This window comes from Vidua macroura, chromosome 23, assembly GCF_024509145.1.
Source record: "Vidua macroura isolate BioBank_ID:100142 chromosome 23, ASM2450914v1, whole genome shotgun sequence".
Taxonomy (NCBI): Eukaryota; Metazoa; Chordata; class Aves; order Passeriformes; family Viduidae; genus Vidua; species Vidua macroura.
Window position 1 is genome coordinate 1,917,039 of NC_071593.1, and position 17,933 is coordinate 1,934,971.

Genomic DNA, 17,933 nt, shown 5'->3' on the forward strand with positions numbered 1-17,933 from the left:
TTCTTTTTTTTTTTTCTTTCTTTTTTTAATGTATAACAGTTATGCCTGAGTTACAGAAAGACACCTACAGGCAGCAGGTAGTTAAAGCAAAACCAGTTTCTCTTCCTACTAAATCTACTCCATATAGCTGAATAAATTATGGTGCGGTTCCGTATTTACACACCCGGCGCACACGCGCACCCACGGCCGGAGCAGATGGCGACGAGGCGAACACAGAAGCGACAATCCCGCAGGAATGGGGGACAGGGGATGCCCTACAGCGCGCGGGGGCCCGCGGGGTGCCGGGGAGGGTGGGTTAGAAGCGTTAAATACACAAAGGACCCCCAAGGACCCGATCTGCTGCGGAGGCCGGGCCCAGTCCGGCCGTGCTGGGGCGGGACAGGGCTGGGGGGGCCAAAGGAGCCCCCTCGGGGTCATTGCTGTCCCCCGGGGGGGCTGGGGTCACTGGCAGGCCTGGGAGAGTGGTGGAGCTGGGAAAACGTCCCTGGGTGTGGCCAGCTGTGGCTGTGTCCATCTCTGACATGTCCATCTCTGGCTGTGGCCATCTGTGGAGTGTGTCCATCCTTTATGCGTCCATCTCTGGAATGTGTCCATCTCTGGAGTGTCCATCTCTGGAGTGTCCATCTCTGGAGTGTCCATCTCTGGAATGTGTCCATCTCTGACATGTCCATCTCTGGAATGTGTCCATCTCTGGAATGTCCATCTCTGGAGTGTCCATCTCTGGAGTGTGTCCATCTCTGGAGTGTCCATCTCTGGAGTGTCCATCTCTGGAATGTGTCCATCTCTGGAGTGTCCATCTCTGGAGTGTCCATCTCTGGAATGTGTCCATCTCTGGAATGTGTCCATCTCTGACATGTCCATCTCTGGAATGTGTCCATCTCTGGAATGTCCATCTCTGGAGTGTCCATCTCTGGAGTGTGTCCATCTCTGGAGTGTCCATCTCTGGAGTGTCCATCTCTGGAGTGTGTCCATCTCTGGAGTGTCCATCTCTGGAGTGTCCATCTCTGGAGTGTCCATCTCTGGAATGTGTCCATCTCTGGAATGTGTCCATTTCTGGAGTGTCCATCTCTGGAATGTCCATCTCTGGAATGTCCATCTCTGGAATGTGTCCATCTCTGGAGTGTCCATCTCTGGAATGTGTCCATCTCTGGAGTGTCCATCTCTGGAATGTCCATCTCTGGAATGTGTCCATCTCTGGAGTGTCCATCTCTGGAATGTCCATCTCTGGAATGTGTCCATCTCTGGAGTGTCCATCTCTGGAATGTGTCCATCTCTGGAGTGTCCATCTCTGGAATGTGTCCATCTCTGGAATGCGTCCGTCTCTGACATGTCCTTCTCTGTCCATGTCCCTTGATCACTGTTGCTCTGGTTTTTGGGTGATTTTTGGATCCCCAAAGCCAGCAGCAGCTGAGGATCCACTTGGTCACTGTTGGGTGGCCCCAGGTGGCCACAGCCAGGTTCCCGCTGTCCAGCTCTCCAGGTTTGGTCCCATTTGGTGGCCACAGGTGGTCCCAGGTGGCCACAGCCAGGTTCCTGCTGTTCCACTGTCCACGCTCCGTCCTGTCCCAGCTCCAGGCCCTGCCCTGCCGTGTCCCCTCCCCCTCCCCCCCCACCCCCCGAGTTTGTCTCTCGTCAGCAGAGCTGAGTTTGGCAATCCATGAAACAAAACTGAGCCAACAGAACAAAACCAAGAGTTACTTTTGACTTTCATACATGAACAAAAGGAAGAAACAAAATAAAACAGAAAGAAAAAAAAAACCAAGCCCGAAATCAACCCCATCCCACCCTGAAGATTCTGGAATGTCTTTTGAAAACACACAATAGGCAAATTTCTACAGTTCATCCCCCCATCCCCTTTTTATCCTTCTTTAATTTTTTTTTACATTTTTCTTTTTTTTTTTTCTTTTTTCTTTTTTTTTTTTTTTTTTTTTTTTTTTTAACTAGCACGGCACTCACTGTGGTATTTTTTTTTCCTTAGTATATATAAAAAAAAAATCAACTTTCTATAAACATACAGCACATGACCAAATTTCCCAACTAAATGTACAAAGTGCGACCACGAGGGGAAGGTCAGAGAAGAGCTATTTCGTTCCTCTAGAAATTCTATTTACAGCAGTGCCTGGCTGCCCACGGCCTTTCTGGGGAAGGGGATTGGCAGAGTGGTTTCTGCAGTGCTCCCTCTTTTGAATTTTGGGGTTTTTTGGGGGGTCCTGCCCTCGGGTGAGGCGGCCAGGCCCGGCTGTCTGTGGGTGAGGCGGGGAGGTGACAGAGGAGGGAAGAGCAGGAGCTGCAGCCAAGCGATTCCATGGAATGATGGAGCCTTTCCTTCGGGCTGGGCAGGCAGCGAGGAGGGCGCTGGGCCAGGAATTCCAGCAGTGAGGAGCAGGGATTGGCACGGGATGGAATTCCAGCAGTGAGGAGCAGGGATTGGCACGGGATGGAATTCCAGCAGTGAGGAGCAGGGATTGGCACGGGATGGAATTCCAGTGGTGAGGAGCAGGGATTGGCACGGGATGGAATTCCAGCGGTGAGGAGCAGGGATTGGCACGGGATGGAATTCCAGCAGTGAGGAGCAGGGATTGGCACGGGATGGAATTCCAGCAGTGAGGAGCAGGGATTGGCACGGGATGGAATTCCAGTGGTGAGGAGCAGGGATTGGCACGGGATGGAATTCCAGTGGCAAAGAGGTGGGATGGGCACAGGATGGAATTCCAGCGGGACAGAGGAGAGATTGGCACAGGATGGAATTCCATTGACAAAGAGGTGGGATCAGCACAGGATGGAATTCCAGTGGTGAGGAGCAGGGATTGGCACGGGATGGAATTCCAGTGGTGAGGAGCAGGGATTGGCACGGGATGGAACTCCAGCGGTGAGGAGGAGCGCGCAGGCAGGAAGGTGCTCCCAGTTGGGGATGGTCAGAAACATGGTTAAATATCAGGAAATTTCCCGTTTTAGCGCTTGCTGGGAATGGTGCCGAGAGAAATTCCAGCAGGTGCTTCCATCGCTGCCTGGAGGCACCCCAATCCCTTCGGGGCTCCTGCTGGGAATGACATTTCAGCCAGGACTGGAATTCCACAAGGTTTCCCCTTCCTCCAGAGCTCTGAAGCACAAGCACCATGAGCCAGCAGAGGCTTCGCTGCTCCCCGAGATCTCCGGAGCAGAGCAGGGAGAGGCCTCGGGATCACCCAAGCAGTCCAGGGCTGGAGCTCCTCTGTCCCCTCTGGGAATTGTGTCCCCTCTGTGTCCCTTTGGCCTCGCCGGCCGCAGGTGCCCCGGGAGAGCAGGTGGGAATGGAATCGCTCCCAAACTCTGCGATCCAGGGAATGTTTGGGCTCCGTGTGTGACATGAGGGTTTCTGGAGCACCGAGCCTCTGGATTCAGGAGTCACCTGGGTTCAGCTCCTGCATGAGAGAGTTGCAGGAAATCCCGCTGGGAATGTGGAGCCAGCTCTGCTGCAGCCAGGAAGCGAAGCTGATGGGAGCCACGTGTGGCTCTGCTGGGACGCCGGGAATCCAGGACAGGTGAGCTGGTCCAGATGGCTGCAGGGACAGTGGCCTGGTGGCTCGTGATGAACGGGGAGGAGGCCAGGCAGGGGAAGAGCTCAGGGAGATGTTCCAGCTGCCAGAACATTCCAGCTGGGTCGGGAAGGGTGGGAGAGGGGAGAACCAGGGAAGCTTCTTTCAGCAGCCTGGAGCAGCCAAGGGGTCCCTCAATGCACAAAAGCAGAAATTTGCTGTGAAAGCAGAGATCCGAAGGGGTTCAGGGCATCACAAACCTGACAGCCCATGGGGGACACCAAACTCTGCCTGGGGGGACACAGCTCTGCTCATGGGGGACACAGCTCTGCCTGTGGGTGACATCAAACTGTGCCTGTGGGGGACACAGCTCTGCTCATGGGGGACACAGCTCTGCTCATAGGGGACACAGCTCTGCTCATGGGGACACCAAAGTCTGCCCATGAGGGACACTAAACTCTGCCTGTGGAGGACACATCTCTGCTCATGGGGGACACAACTCTGCTCATGGGGGACACAACTCTGCCTGTGGGTGACATCAAACTGTGCCCATATGGGACACAACTCTGCTCATGGGGGACACAGCGCTGCCTGTGGGGGACACCAGACTCTGCTCTTGGGGGGCACCAGACTGCCCATGGGGGACACTGAACTCTGCCCGTGGGGGACCCAAATGCTGCTTGTGGCCACCACGCCTCTCACACCTCAGCTCCGGCCTCATCCCGGGCCAGCTTTCCTGACCCTGTCCAGGCCAAATCTCCTGACCCCGCCCGGGGAGGTGAGGGGCGACCTCAGTCCCACCGGGAATGCTCAGGGATCACCAAGGACATTCCCTTTTTCCCTCAGCCAAAAGGGAAATGTGTCACCCCCCAGGAGGGCCGTGCCTCAGTGGTGACCTGGCGCTGCGGGCTGGGCTTGTCCCCGCTACGGGAGGTGACGCAAAGGCAGGGGAGGAGAAAAGTTGGAGGATAAATCCAGGGAACAGGATCTGGCTTTGAGGGGGGAGAAAGAGGGGTGGGGGGCAGCAGCAGAGGGAAGGGACTGTGGGACTGGGCTGGGCTGGGGATGGATGGATGGATGGATGGATGGATGGATGGATGGATGGATGGATGGATGGATGATGGATGATGGATGATGGATGGATGGAGCAAAGCACAGGGAATGCCTTGGGAAGGTGAATCCCATCCCTGCAGAGAGGAGAGGAGCAGCTGGGAGCACCTTCCCGTCCTGGCTGCTGCAGAAACCCCTCAGCTGCTCTGTCCTGGCTCCACGTCCTGGGCAGGGCAGCACTTCCAGGCCCAGCTCTGCTCCCTTCCAGGCGACTCCCGTGGCTGAACCCAGCTCTGCTCAGTGAGTTCCTGGCCCTGCCCTCTGGTCTTTGCTCCCATGGCCAGCTCAGGGCCAGCAGGGCCACCAGGAGCCCTGCCCCATGTCCCCAGGGTGTGTCCGCAGCCCCTCCTCGTGCCAGGCCAGCGCTGTCCCCGCTACCGCCACTCTGCTGCCGTGGCCTGGTGGTGACACTCGGGTCTGGATTGTCCCTCAGAGGAGCAGTGAGTGTCACCCGTGCCCTCCTTCTCCGCTCCTCCTGCAGCTGTTTCTGTTTTCCAAAGATCCCAGGCTGGCTGGAATTCCCAGCACTGCTTAGCAGCGATCTGGCCCATCCAGTCCTGCTTTGGGAAGCCACCGGTGAGGAGGGAGGATAGGCTGGGCTGGGGAAATTTGCTGTCCCTTGAATAAATGTTTTTCTGCTTTCATTTGTCTTTGCAGTTTGTTTGTTTGTTTGTTTCTTAAACAAGTCCTTATATTTGGTCCATAGGTCTTCCGTGGTCCCGATTTACATCACCCTTAATGCTCAGCTGGGTTATTCCTTCCTATACAACATTCACCAAATTTACAGCAACGGAAAGAAAAGGAAACAAAATGAAACTTTTTTTTTCCTTTGCAAAGAAAAAAAAAAAAAACCAACAAAGCGCTCAATTTGGCTTTGACTATGCCAGCTATCCAGGGAATGGCAAGTCCTGGAGCGTGGGGGATGCCGTGGCCAGGGGGTTTGGAGGGAGGGCTGGACCAGGGTTGATAAATGCACCCAGCCCGTTGTCTCTGGCCACAGGAGGAGTCAGGCCCCGGAGGCCGGACTTGCCTCTGGAATGCTCTGGAGGAGCCGGGTTCTGGGAGAGCTCCCCCCTCTCTTTCCCATCTCCTCGGCAGCTGGGGTGGAACGGGTCAGGAGGATCCCTGGAAGCCGGCGGGGCTCTCCAGAGGTCCCTGCGGGTGGGGCTCTCAGTAGGCCTGGCCCGTCTCCACCGGCAGCAGCCCCAGCACGGCCGAGTGCTCGCCCAGCTTCATGCGGCGCTGCGTGGACAGGCTGACGTTCTTGGCCAGGTAATCCACGGCGGCTGCGGGGGAAAGGGACAGTGAGGACACGGGGGACACGCAGTGACCCCTTTCAGCCCTGCAGGGCAGCACCAGGGACCTCCTGCTCTCCTGGGAAGGGCTCAGAGCTGGGATGGGGCTGTCACACACACCAGGGACCTCCTGCTCTCCTGGGAAGGGCTCAGAGCTGAGATGGGGCTGTCACACACACCAGGGACCTCCTGCTCTCCTGGGAAGGGCTCAGAGCTGGGATGGGGCTGTCACACACACCAGGGACCTCCTGCTCCCCCAGGAAGGGCTCAGAGCTGGGATGGGGCTGTCACACACACCAGGGACCTCCTGCTCCCCCAGGAAGGGCTCAGAGCTGGGATGGGGCTGTCACACACACCAGGGACCTCCTGCTCCCCCAGGAAGGGCTCAGAGCTCGGCTGGAGCTGCCAGGAGCAGGACTGGCCCTGCTGGGGCTCAGCACAGCCGAGGGGAGGGGGGGCCCTCGATTCCCTCCATGAACACCTGGAAAGAGCTGAAATTCCGCCATGGAAAAGGGGGTTCAGAGGGAGCTGAGCCTAGAGGTTCGGGATAAACCTTCCAGGCTGCCGCTCCGGCTGCTGCTGCGGGATGCGATTCCAGAGATTTCGGTGGAAGCTGCCCGGGCCTGGGCTCGCAGCTGCCTCGCCCACTGCTGACTCACGGCTGTGAGCTCTGCCTCCCTGCACCCCACGGAAACCTCTTCCCTCGCTTCCATCTGGGAAGGGAGAGCAGCCCCAGCCCCGGAGGGGACGGCAGGTCCCAGCTCCCGCGGCTGCCCCGGGGTGAGGGGGACAGGGCTGGGACAGGACGGTGACACTGCTCATTAGCCGGGCTTCAGTCAAAGTCCCCCTCCGCGCCTCTAATGGCCCCAATTAGATTAATCAGGAGCTGGCAGGAGCGGCCCGATCGCTGCCAATGAGTAAACAAATCTCAGCCATCAACGTCCTGTCAGCGGCGGGCCCCAGAGGAGCCCCTTCCACGCACCAATCCTGATTAGACTTGGCAGATCCATTAGAATTCCCTTCACGCTCCCGCGTTCCATCACCGGCATCATTAACACGGCCCCGGCCTCTGGGAGCGGCGGATCCGCCGGCCCCGCTCCCCCCGGCCGGGGCTGGAGCGGCTCTGGGAGCGGGAGGGATCCCGGGATAACCCAACGGGAGCAGCAGCACGCTCGGGAATGCTGCGTGTGCTCCCTCCACCTTCCACGGGGTCCCTCCCCAGCTCCCATCCAGAACTTTCCCCGGTATTTCAGGGATTTCACTGCTGGGGCGCCCCGGGTGCGTGGTGGTGGCGCTGTCCCCGGTGTCACCCGCGCTGGGTGGCCCTGGGGGATGGAGGGGGGCGAGCAGGTGGAGCCCACAAAATCCTGGAATCGTCACGGAGCTTGGAAAAGCCCCCTGAGATCATCGAGTCCAGACCTGAACCCGGCACTGCCCATCCCCAATCCTTGTCTCCGAGCACTGGATCCATTTTGTGGGACATTTCCAAGGATGGCATCTCCCTGGGCAGCCCATGCCCACCTGAGCCCCTTTCCACGCAGGAATTTCCCCCAGAATCCAACCTGAACCTCCCTTGGCGCCGTTTGAGGCCGTTTCCTTTTGTCCAGTCCCTCGTTCCCTGCGAGCAGAGCCCGACCTCCCCCAGCTCCAGCCTCCTGCCAGGAGGCAATCCCATGGCAATCCCATCCTCCCCAAAAACCCCAAATATTCCTTGCTGTGCCGGTGGGAAAAACCCACAGGCACCAGGGGATCCCAGGCCAGAAATCAGGGATGGGGTTTGTTGGTTCAATGGGGCAGAAGCCAAAATAAACCCAGAAATTTACGGGAGGTGTTTGTTTGTTGGTTTAAGTGAGAGGGAGAGTGAGGCTGGGTCTGTTTGTGTAAAACTGGGAATAAGGAGAGGTGGGAGGAGGGGGATTCTCTGCAGGCCAGGTTCAGAGGCCACCCAAAATCCTGGATGTGTCCCCTGTCACACAGAGCCTGCCCCAACCTCAGAACCCCCATTCCTATAATATCACTTATATTAATTACATTATATAATATATTTTTATATTGTATAAATATATTATATATTATTATAATTTATTACAATATATTATAATATATTTATATAATAGTTTTATATATTATATAAATATAATGATATGATATTATATTATATTATATGATATTATATTATATTATTTTCATATAATACATTTTATATATACCATAATATACCACTAATTACATCACATTATATACACCATTACATTATACAGGATCCAAATTATACTTTGTATTATGAAATTAATATAGTTTAGCACCTAAAAATAGCTTTTGATGCACCTAAAAATAGTTTTGATGCTCTTGTGCCGCATCAGAGGAGGAAGGAGCACCTGATCTGAATAAATGACCCCGTGGGGTCACCTCACGCCGACGGGTGTTAAAACAGAATTTCAAGGGAAGAGAAGAGCCCAAAAGGAGGGGGAACTGGAATTATCTGCAAAGCACAACAGGCGCGGGGAAAGGCAGGAAAAAATGTCGTTCTTCCAAGGTCAACTGCAGCACTAATTACCGAGGCGAGCTGCAGAGAGCTCGTCACCAACGGGGTGACAGAAACCGGGACGGGGGGCCCGGGAAGCGACACAAACTGTGCGAGCAGCTCGAGCAAAAATTCCTGCAGCAAAGCGAGACAAACCCTCCTTTCTCCTTCCCCCTCTCGCCCGAGCGCAGCTCGCCCCCTTATTTTATTTTTTACACACATGGGTGTGACTAACGCCTCGCCCAAGGGAATCTTTATTGGAAATACATGGTATCGGAATTTGTTTAAGATTTTTATCAATAGCACGTGTGTCCAGCCGCGCATCCAGAAGCGAGGGGAAGGTCGAGGGGTCACAGATCAAACTCCCGACAAACAAAAAGAGGAGGGGCGGGGGGGCCGCTATTGATCCCGTCTGCCGCCACAGCCGGTTCTCATTGAGGCCGCGCGTTAAGGACATTAAAGGGCTGGGCCAGAGCGGCCCGGGAGCCGCGGCCGAGGGAGGAGAGGTCACCGAGGACACGCTGCGGGCAGCGGGAGCGCGCCCGCAGGAAGAGGATGCACCTTTAACCCTCGCGGGGGCAGCGGCGCTGCGAGCGGCCCCGCGGCCGGGAACACGCGGCAGGTGAGAACGGCCCCGGCCGCGGGGCTGTCCCTGTCACCCGGCCGGGCTGTCCCTGTCACCTCCTGCCAGGTTGTTCCTGTCACCCTCTCGGGCTGTCCCTTTCACCCCCTGACCAGGCTGTCCCTGTCACCTCCTGCCAGGTTGTTCCTGTCACCTGGCCGGGATAGCACCCCCTGACCAGCCTGTTCTCATCACCCAAAAGGGACAACACCCCCCTGACCTGTCCCTGTCACCTCCTACCAGGCTGTCCCTGTCACCCAACTGGGACAGCTCCCACTGGCCAGGCTGTCCTTGTCACCTCCAGCCAGACAGTCCCTGTCACCCAGAAGGGACAGTACCCTCTGACTGGGCTGTCTTTGTCAAACAAAAGGGACAACACCCCCCTGACCAGGCTGTCTCTGTCACCCCTGCCAGGCTGTCCCTGTCACCTCTGGCCAGGCTGTCCGTGTCACCCAAGTGGGACAGCTCCCACTGGCCAGGCTGTCCCTGTCACCTCCTACCAGGCTGTCCCTGTCACCCAAGTGGGACAGCTCCCACTGGCCAGGCTGTCCCTGTCACCTCTGGCCAGGCTGTCCCTGTCACCCAGCAGGGACCACACGTGGGCCAGGCTGTTCCTGCCCAAGGGCAGGCTCAGCACTCCCAGCTCTGCTGCCAAATGCGCTCTGTAGGAAAAGCTCCCAGCCCGGCCTGGGGAGGGCAGGGCAGGCAGGGACACACTCAGCTCGGCTTTACAAATCCCAGCTGAGCAGGGCGAGCCAGTCCTGCTGGTTTTGGGGAAGTGAGAAGGGGCTGGGAGCTGCCCTTTGCTGACAGAAAGGTTTCACCTAAAACATTTCGTTGGGGTTTTCAGATTCGCCTGCCAGGGGAGGAGCAACCCATGAGCAGATTTCACTTCCAGCAGCAGGACAAACTTCCAGGGGTCTCCCACCCAAAAAGGCAGAATTTGGGTGTATAAATCCAATCCCCCACTCCCTCCCTCGCTTCTGCCCTTCCCGGGATGGGGGAATTCCTCCCAGCACTTACTCTGGCCGTACTGGCCGTACTGGTAGCCGGCCACGGGGTCCACGCTGTAGCTGGTGGTGCTGTAGGTGGGGGGACAGTAGGACTGCGAGGTCGGGAGGCTCTCCACGGACTTGATGGAGTCGCTGCGCTGGCTGCAGCTGGCCGAGATGGAGTTGGTGCTGTCCAGGCCGCCGTGGAGGGGAGAGATCGAGAAATCAGCCTGGGGCTGCGGCGGGACCCCGCTGGGGTTGCTCAGGATGCTCATCACCTGCAGAGACACCGAGGCACCGTCAGGGGCCGAGCGGGAGGAAAACGGCCCCAAAAACGGTGCTTTGGGGTGGACAGCGCCCACACGGGGCTGGCCGGGCGGGAGAGCCGAGCTCTGCTCCCCCAAACCCCGCCGGGGCTCTCCTTGGAGCCCTGAACGGGCAGAATGCAGCAGTTCCACTCAGCCCACTCGGGTTTTGAGGATATTTTGCTGCCCTGCCAGGGATGAGCACAGGGGCCACGGAAAATCAGGAGAAATATCCCGATTTTCCCAAAGGGACGGTGAGGACAGCCCCGTTCTTGGGAAGTCAGATTTGCAAGGTCCCCACGCAAAGCAGATCAAACCCTGACTGGCTTTGATGCAGCTTCAGGGGCTGAAACGTCCGAGGTCTCTTTGCCCCCAAATGTTAAAGGGTAACAGGTCCTGGTCCGGCTCCTCTCAGCCCTCGGTTGGAAAATGTAATTGAATTTGCACACAAAAAATCTTCCTGCTTTGAGACCTGAACCAGATGAACTAATTGGGTTTTTGTTGGTGTTTTTTTTTTCTCTTTTTTTTTTTTTTTTTTTTTTTTTTTCCCAGCAAAAATGCCAGATTTGTTCCCGGGGCTGAGCTGGGGGTGAGGCTCTGCCCTTCACACGGGGACCCCGGTCCCGCCAGGGATCAGCAGAATTTCCCCGGGGTAATTCCGAGTTAAGGGTGGAAAGGGTTCGCAGGGGAAGGGCCGGGGGTTCCTGAAGCCTCTCGGTCGTGTCGGAGCCGCCGCGGGCTGGGGCGGGGGGAGCGGGGACAGGGGACGGTCACCTCGGGGGGCCCGGCCGGCGCTCAGATGCCGAGCGGCTCCAAATCTCCGAATTTAGCATAACCTTATTGACATCAATTAAAGTGGCAAATTGGAAATATTTGGAGCCTGGCAAGTGGTAAAATGAGCCCTTTATCCGCCAGCAGCGGCCTGGTGAGCTTTTGTGCCGGGGCTGCATTCTCGGGAAGGACACTGGGGGGGTTTATGGGGCCGAGGCTCCCCTTCCTGCTCACCCCGACACCTTCCCGGCCCCTCCTCCCTGCCCCAGCGGGCTCCGGGGTGAATGCCCAGCCACGAGCTGGCCTCTGCTTTCTAAAGCATCTCCTCCTCCCCCCGGAAGGGCTCGGGAGTGCTGCAAAGACGCTTTGCCTTGATGGAAAATCCCCTCCCGGCTCCGCTCCGGGAGGAGAATTTGTCCGGGAGGGGAACTCGGCAGCGGGGGGTGGAGGGGGTTGGGTAAAATCCTGGAAAATCCATCTAACCCCCAGCGCGGGGCTGGGCTGGGTGTGGGGCTGGGGCATGGGAATGAGCTTTGAGCGAGGGAAGGGCTCGTTCCCCCCCCCATCCCGGGCTCGTTCCCCCCCCATCCCGGGCTCGTTCACCCCCCCATCCCGGGCTCGTTCACCCCCCCATCCCGGGCTCGTTCACCCCCCCATCCCGGGCTCGTTCCCCCCCCATCCCGGGCTCGTTCCCCTCATCCCGGGCTCACTGACCCCTCCTCCTCCAAGCTTTCCACCCTACACCGAGCTCAGACTTCTCTGCTGCTCCCCCAAGTTAAGCCCGGCTCAGCTGTCTGCACACCGAGCTTAGCAGAGCCTCGAGGGGCTCTCCAGAGCCTCGTGGCACAGATTAAGCCCCAAGGGGCTTCCATGAGGATGTTCAGCCCTAAAAATGTCCCCATGGAGCTCCCCAGCCCAAGGACGGGGGGATGAAGAGAGGAAAGTGCGTTTAACACTCAGGAGAGCGGGTTCGTCCAGGACCGGGGTGCTGAGCTGTCCTGGGGGTGCAACACGGACCCCCCGGCTCTGCGGAGTGGGGAAATCACGGAAGGGCAGCCTGGGGGGCTCTTCCTGCTGCAGAGTTATTTGTGGGCTCCCCCTAAAGCCCACAAACCCTGGCCTGGCTCAGCCCCAATCCCCTGGGTTCAGGGAGAGCTCCGGGCTGGAGCATCCCCTGGGCTGGAGGAGCTGGGTCCGTGTCCTGAGGGACACCCAGGCCCCTCACACAGAGCCCCCAGCCACGGCTGGAGTGAATTCACGAGCAAAACCGCCTGTTTAAAACAACAAACACGCGCGGAAAACACAGACGTGGGGGTTGTGAGTTATTTCTGGAAGCTCTGCCCTTTCTCCTCGCCCTTCCTGAGCTGTCCGGGCCGGGCAGTGCTGCCTGGCCGGGGCTGTGAGCCCGCCCAGCCGAGCCCTGCAGGTGCAGAGAGGATTTCACGCACTGGAATCGCTCAGGGAGCAGCGGGGTTTGTGCTGCTCTCCCTCCCTCCCGGCCACGGCCCCGGAGTGCCCCAGCTGCTTCTGATTACCCCGAGAAAAGAACCGGCTCCCCAAGGCAGGGAGAGCCACATTAACACTTCCTTTTAGGAAAAAAAGGGGGATGTAAAGCAAGGCTGGCAAATGAAACCCAGATTCACACTCCAAATTCAGGGAGCGGGGCAGATGCTCCCACAAATGCCGTTAAAAAAAGGAATTGGCTTTAACCGGTGGGAATCAGGAGCTGTTCCTGAGCTCAGCTCTGCCCCTGGAGTCTCTCAGCAGCCCCGGCCCTGCGGAGTTCCCGGTCCCTGCTCCCCCTCCGGGATCCTGCAGGGACCTGCCCCTGCCGAGGGACAGCTCGGCCCGGCCCGAAGGGGAAAGGAAGGGCTGAATTTCCCTCTGGGAATCCATCGGGATGCCGGGATTCCCTCCCAGCCCTGCCGGGGTGGGGAATGGCTGCCTCTGGGGCGGGGGATGCATCCCAGCTGGATGTTCCCATGGATTTGGGGTGGCCAAGGGGACCCTGACAGCTCAGCTGAGCCCCAAATCTTTGGTCCCTCTCCAAGAATGCTGGAAGCCCCTGCCCTTCCCGGACAGGCTGAGGGGGATTTGGGGCTGAGAATTCCCTTCCCGGACAGGCTGAGGGGGATTTGGGGCTGAGAATTCCCTTCCCGGACAGGCTGAGGGGGATTTGGGGCTGAGAATTCCCTTCCCGGACAGGCTGAGGGGGATTTGGGGCTGAGAATTCCCTTCCCGGACAGGCTGAGGGGGATTTGGGGCCGAGAATTCCCTTCCCGGACAGGCTGAGGGGGATTTGGGGCTGAGCTCCCTGAGCTCTGCACAGGTCCAGCCGAGGGCACATCTGACTCTCCCCACCCCAGGATGTGACGGGGTTTGGAATATCGAGAGGGAACCTGAGGCTCCCGTTCCCTCCTTCCACCCAGCACGGCAAACCCTGCAGAGCCCTCCCAGGCCCGCGTCCCCTGGCTTCTCCCTCCAGCTGCAGAAACTCATTTTCCAGGCCACTTTTGAACTCTGGATCCCCTCCTCAAGAATGCAAAGTCCTTCTCCCTTCCCTCTGTGACCTTGCTGCCTTCTAATTTATTACTTCTTGGTGCATTATCATCCCTGACTAAAAATCAATGCCCGCTCCACATCTGCCAGGGTTTATCTGCAGGGGGATCTGCTCGCTGTCCATCAGCGGGGCTGACAGCGGGACCGGCCCTTTCCCTCCCCATCCCCATCCTCTCCCTTCCCCTGGCCCAAATCCATCCGTGAGCTCGCTCTCAGGGCCGAGTCACTGCCAGCAGCCTTGGGCCTCGTCCCTTGCCTTTCCTGAGGTCACCTTTGCGGTGGGGACGAGCGGGGAGAGGTCCTGGAGTGCGAGGCTGATGCACAAAGACCCTCCTGGATGAAAGCAGCAGCTCCCCCCTCACCTCCCGCTGCTCCCTCCCTCCCCACCCTCCTTGGCAGCTCCCCCCGCTCCCCCCGGGACGTTTCATCGCTCTCTCCCCTACTAGAAAAGGAGGGGAGTTAAAAAAATGTAATTAATTCCCTCCATTTCTGAGCTGGCCCTCAGGGCCTGTGGCCGCGGAAGCTGCAGCGGGGGAAATGTGCACCCTTTATGATAAAGGGAGGCGGCTTTGGGGAGGGAAGCACAATTAGGACCTTCCAGCTGGGCAATCAGGATCCGCTTTTGGGGCGCAGGGGGGCTGGAGGGGACCCCAGAGATGGGGACAGATAAGAGAGGGACAAGGGCAGGGCAGCAGCCCAGTTTGGTGGCCAGGCCTGGCCCTGGCAGAGCCGCCAGTGGCTCCTGAGGACACGGGACAGCCCCGGAGTGACCACGGCTCCAGCCCTAAAACATCCCCAGAGTGACCACAGCTCCTGTGACCACGGCTCTACAACATCCACAGAGTGACCACTGCTCCAGCCCTACAGGAAATCCTGGAGTGACCACAGCTCCTGCCCTAAAACATCCCCAGAGTGACCACGGCTCCTTCCCGGTGGGACAGCCCCAGAATGACCACAGCTCCAGCCCTAAAACATCCCTAGAGTGACCACAGCTCCTGTGACCATGGCTCTACAACATCCACAGAGTGACCACTGCTCCAGCCCTACAGGAAATCCTGGAGTGACCACGGCTCCTGCCCTAAAACATCCCCAGAGTGACCGGAACATCCCTACAGATGACAGAGTGACCACAACTTCCTTACAACATCCCCAGAGTGACCACAGCTCCAGCCCTGCCCCAGAAGCTCTCCAGGATCCCCAGGTGACCCCTGGGGTTGGCTCCTGGACACTATGGGGGCACACCCAGGGACACCCAGGGACATCCAGGGACACACCCAGGGACACATTGAGGAACATTAATAGACACATCCATAGACACACCAGGGACACCCAGGGACATCCAGGGACATGCCCAGGGACACATTGAGGAACATCCAGAGACATCCATAGACACATCCAGGGACACACCAGGGACATCCAGGGACACCTCAGGAAGGGCTCCTGCCATTGTGGTTCCTGGGGCTGTGGTGCTGCTTTCCTGGGAACAGGGACAAACCTTCCCTGGCTGGCAGTGGGATCCCTTGGACTTTTTGGGGCCACACCAGGCAAGAAGCACCAGGAAATTCCATGCAGGGGAGGCTGAAATCTCCCTGGGCTCCAGCTTTGGGGTGTTCCCACTTCCCTTCCTTGGGCACGGCAAACCTGTCTGCTGGGAAACCTGCTGGATCCCTGGGATTTAGGGAGAACAAAGCTCTCCCAGTTCCTCCAGGGGGGAGCTCGGTCCCTGCCACCCCTGGCTGCCCCAGCTCCTCTCCAGGTCGTGCCCTACCCTCCCAGGCAGTTTTAGGGGGGACCCAGCTCCATCCTTCCCATCCTTCTCTCTCACCCTGCTCCTGGCAGAAGGAAAAACCCTTCCCCACATTAATGCTTTTTGATCTCTGTGGATTCATTTCCACTTGGCGGGAAGAGGAAGAGTCGATTATTCCACACATACATTAAATGGGAACAAAATGAAGAGGTGACTGTAGGACGGCTGAAAGCCGAAGAAAGAGTTAGGAGGAGATAAATACACTTTCCCCAAAGATCTCCACTTGAAAGGAGGATAAATATATGCAAATATGCCCCTAGGTAGGACTAAAATGACTTGTGTAGCAATCACTAACACTGCACTCACAAAACCAAGCAATTAATTTCGAATATTTTCTAAATCACCGCAGCCAGCTGAGCTGGATCCCAGCATTCCAAACCGAGCACCCATTAAATTTGCTTTGCAGATCCAGAGGGTGCTTCACCCTTCCTGCACCTGGAAAATCCCTGATCCGGGTCACTGCAGCTCCTTGCGTGCTGCGGCACTGCCGGGCAGGGTTTGGAGCAAGCTGGAGCTCAGTGGTGGGGTTTGCTGGGCAGGGGGTGCTCCTGAGGAGCCTGGGGGTGTTTTCCAAGCCCAGCGATTCCCTCTGGGGTTACCTTGCTGTCCTCGAGCTCAGCCCTGCCTCTCTCGGGTGTGATCGAGGCCTCCACTCGGATTTTGGGGCGATTCAAGGTTGACAAACCCGGGGCTGCTCCCCGGCCTCGCCCCCCCGGGTGTTCATCCCCCCTCCAGGAGCTGAGGGGACGAGGAGCCCCCAGAACCCCACAGCTCCTCCTGATACGGGCCGGCTCCAGGGCTGCTGCTGGGGAGCTGCAAAACCCCAACTTCCAACCCCAAACCTTGGCTGGGAAACACGTGGAGAGCTGGGAACGGAACGCAACGTGCCTGAATCCTGCACCCCCTACACCCCCGGGCCACATCGCACCAGAGCCCTCCAGAGCGGCCCCAAACAGCAAAAACCAACCCCCGCATGCCAGCGGCGCCGTCCCGCGGCTCCAAACCCCGAGGGACGCACCGGCACCGCGGGGAAGGGCGCTGGGACACGGCAGGTGACATGGAGATGAGCGCCTGTGCCCTAAAATGGCCCTGCTCCACTGGATGGATGGAAGCCGCCACACACCGACGATGGAGAGGGCTCGGGGAGGTGCCGGGGGTGGGATGGAGCCGGGGATGCGATGGAGCTGCGGCACAGCGGAGCCACGGGGGCTGCGAGGGAGGAGGAAGAGGAGGAGCGGGGGGAGGCGGTGGGAGGTTGTTACCTGATTGTTCAGGGCTATGGTGAGGTTCCAGCGGGAGCACTGCATCTTGTTTTGGGCACCCTGCTTCTGTAGGGATGTACAAATCACAGACAAGGTCTGAGGAAAAGGCTCTAAGCTACGCGGAAAGAGCGGGAAGGGCTCAGCCAGAGGGGGAGAGGAGCGGCTTCGGCGCGGGAAGGAGTAGCGGGGATCCCACGAGGGAATCGGGAGCACCGCGGGGTCAAACATCCACTGAGGGCTCCAAGAAATCCCACGGGAGAAGCGGGATCGGGAGGGGAAGAGCGGAAATTACATCAAAAGCTGCTTGGTCTGGGGACACGAGCCATGGTCCCTGACCTGGGACACCAAACTCTGCCCTGGGACACCAAACTCTGCTCCAAAAACACGAGCCATGGTCCCTGACCTGGGACACCAGACTCTGCTGTGGGACACCAGACCCCACTCAGAAACACGAGCCATTTGTCCCTGACCTGGGACACCAAACTCTGCTCTGGGACACCAAACTCTGCCCTGGGACACCAAACTCTGCATTTCCCAGAGAAAAGCAGGAAGCAAAGGCCTGGCCAGGCTGGATCACCAGGGAGGAAACACAAAGATGTTTTGTGGAGTGGGGGCTGGGGAGGCCAGCGGGGTCCCAGGTTATGGACACCGATTTCAGCGACCAGGAAGTGCCGGGAGAGAGGAGCTCCTCCCTCCCGGAACCGGGAGAGGCTCCAGCCAAGGGGCCAAGGAGCACCTCCACACCCCGAACTCTCACAGGGCTCCGATTTCCAGGCGCTGCCGGGCACGCAGCTCCCCTCGGGGAAGGGATTTTTGTGCTTTACCACCCATCAGCGCCGTGCTTTGTCTCACGGCACATCAGCACCGGGCGTTTTCCCCGATTTCATTGGGATCCTGAGACATTTTCTAGAGAAAACCCAGGATCAAGCCCGGGCTGCCCCGATGTGCTGCTCAGCAAACGGAGCTGCCCCAGCCTCCCGACTTCTGAGTCGCCACAAACAAACTCCACCCTGGCGCTGTTTCCATCCTCCGCGGGTTTAACCTTGCATTTCCCCGTGAATATTTCAGAAGGGAGAGGCTGGGTGGGAAAATCCGCCTGGTGGAATGGGAAGCGTCCCTGGGACATTTCACCCCGAGTATCCGGGGCAGGAATACCAATCCTTGCTCCTGG

At 58.3% G+C, this 17,933-nt stretch overlaps 1 protein-coding gene across 1 annotated transcript in view; it reads right to left on the reverse strand.

Annotated features, from left to right (window-relative positions):
- Nucleotides 1-5,791: 5,791 nt before the first annotated feature.
- PAX7 (paired box 7) overlaps nt 5,792-17,933 on the reverse strand; it is a 116,211-nt gene continuing 104,069 nt past the window's right edge. The window contains exons 9-11 of the mRNA XM_053997398.1: nt 16,763-16,828; nt 10,090-10,336; nt 5,792-5,911 (exon numbers count right to left, since the gene is read on the reverse strand). Of these exons, the coding sequence (XP_053853373.1) occupies nt 5,796-5,911; nt 10,090-10,336; nt 16,763-16,828 (429 nt within the window). The 3' untranslated portion in view covers nt 5,792-5,795. The remainder of the gene's footprint in view (nt 5,912-10,089; nt 10,337-16,762; nt 16,829-17,933) is intronic.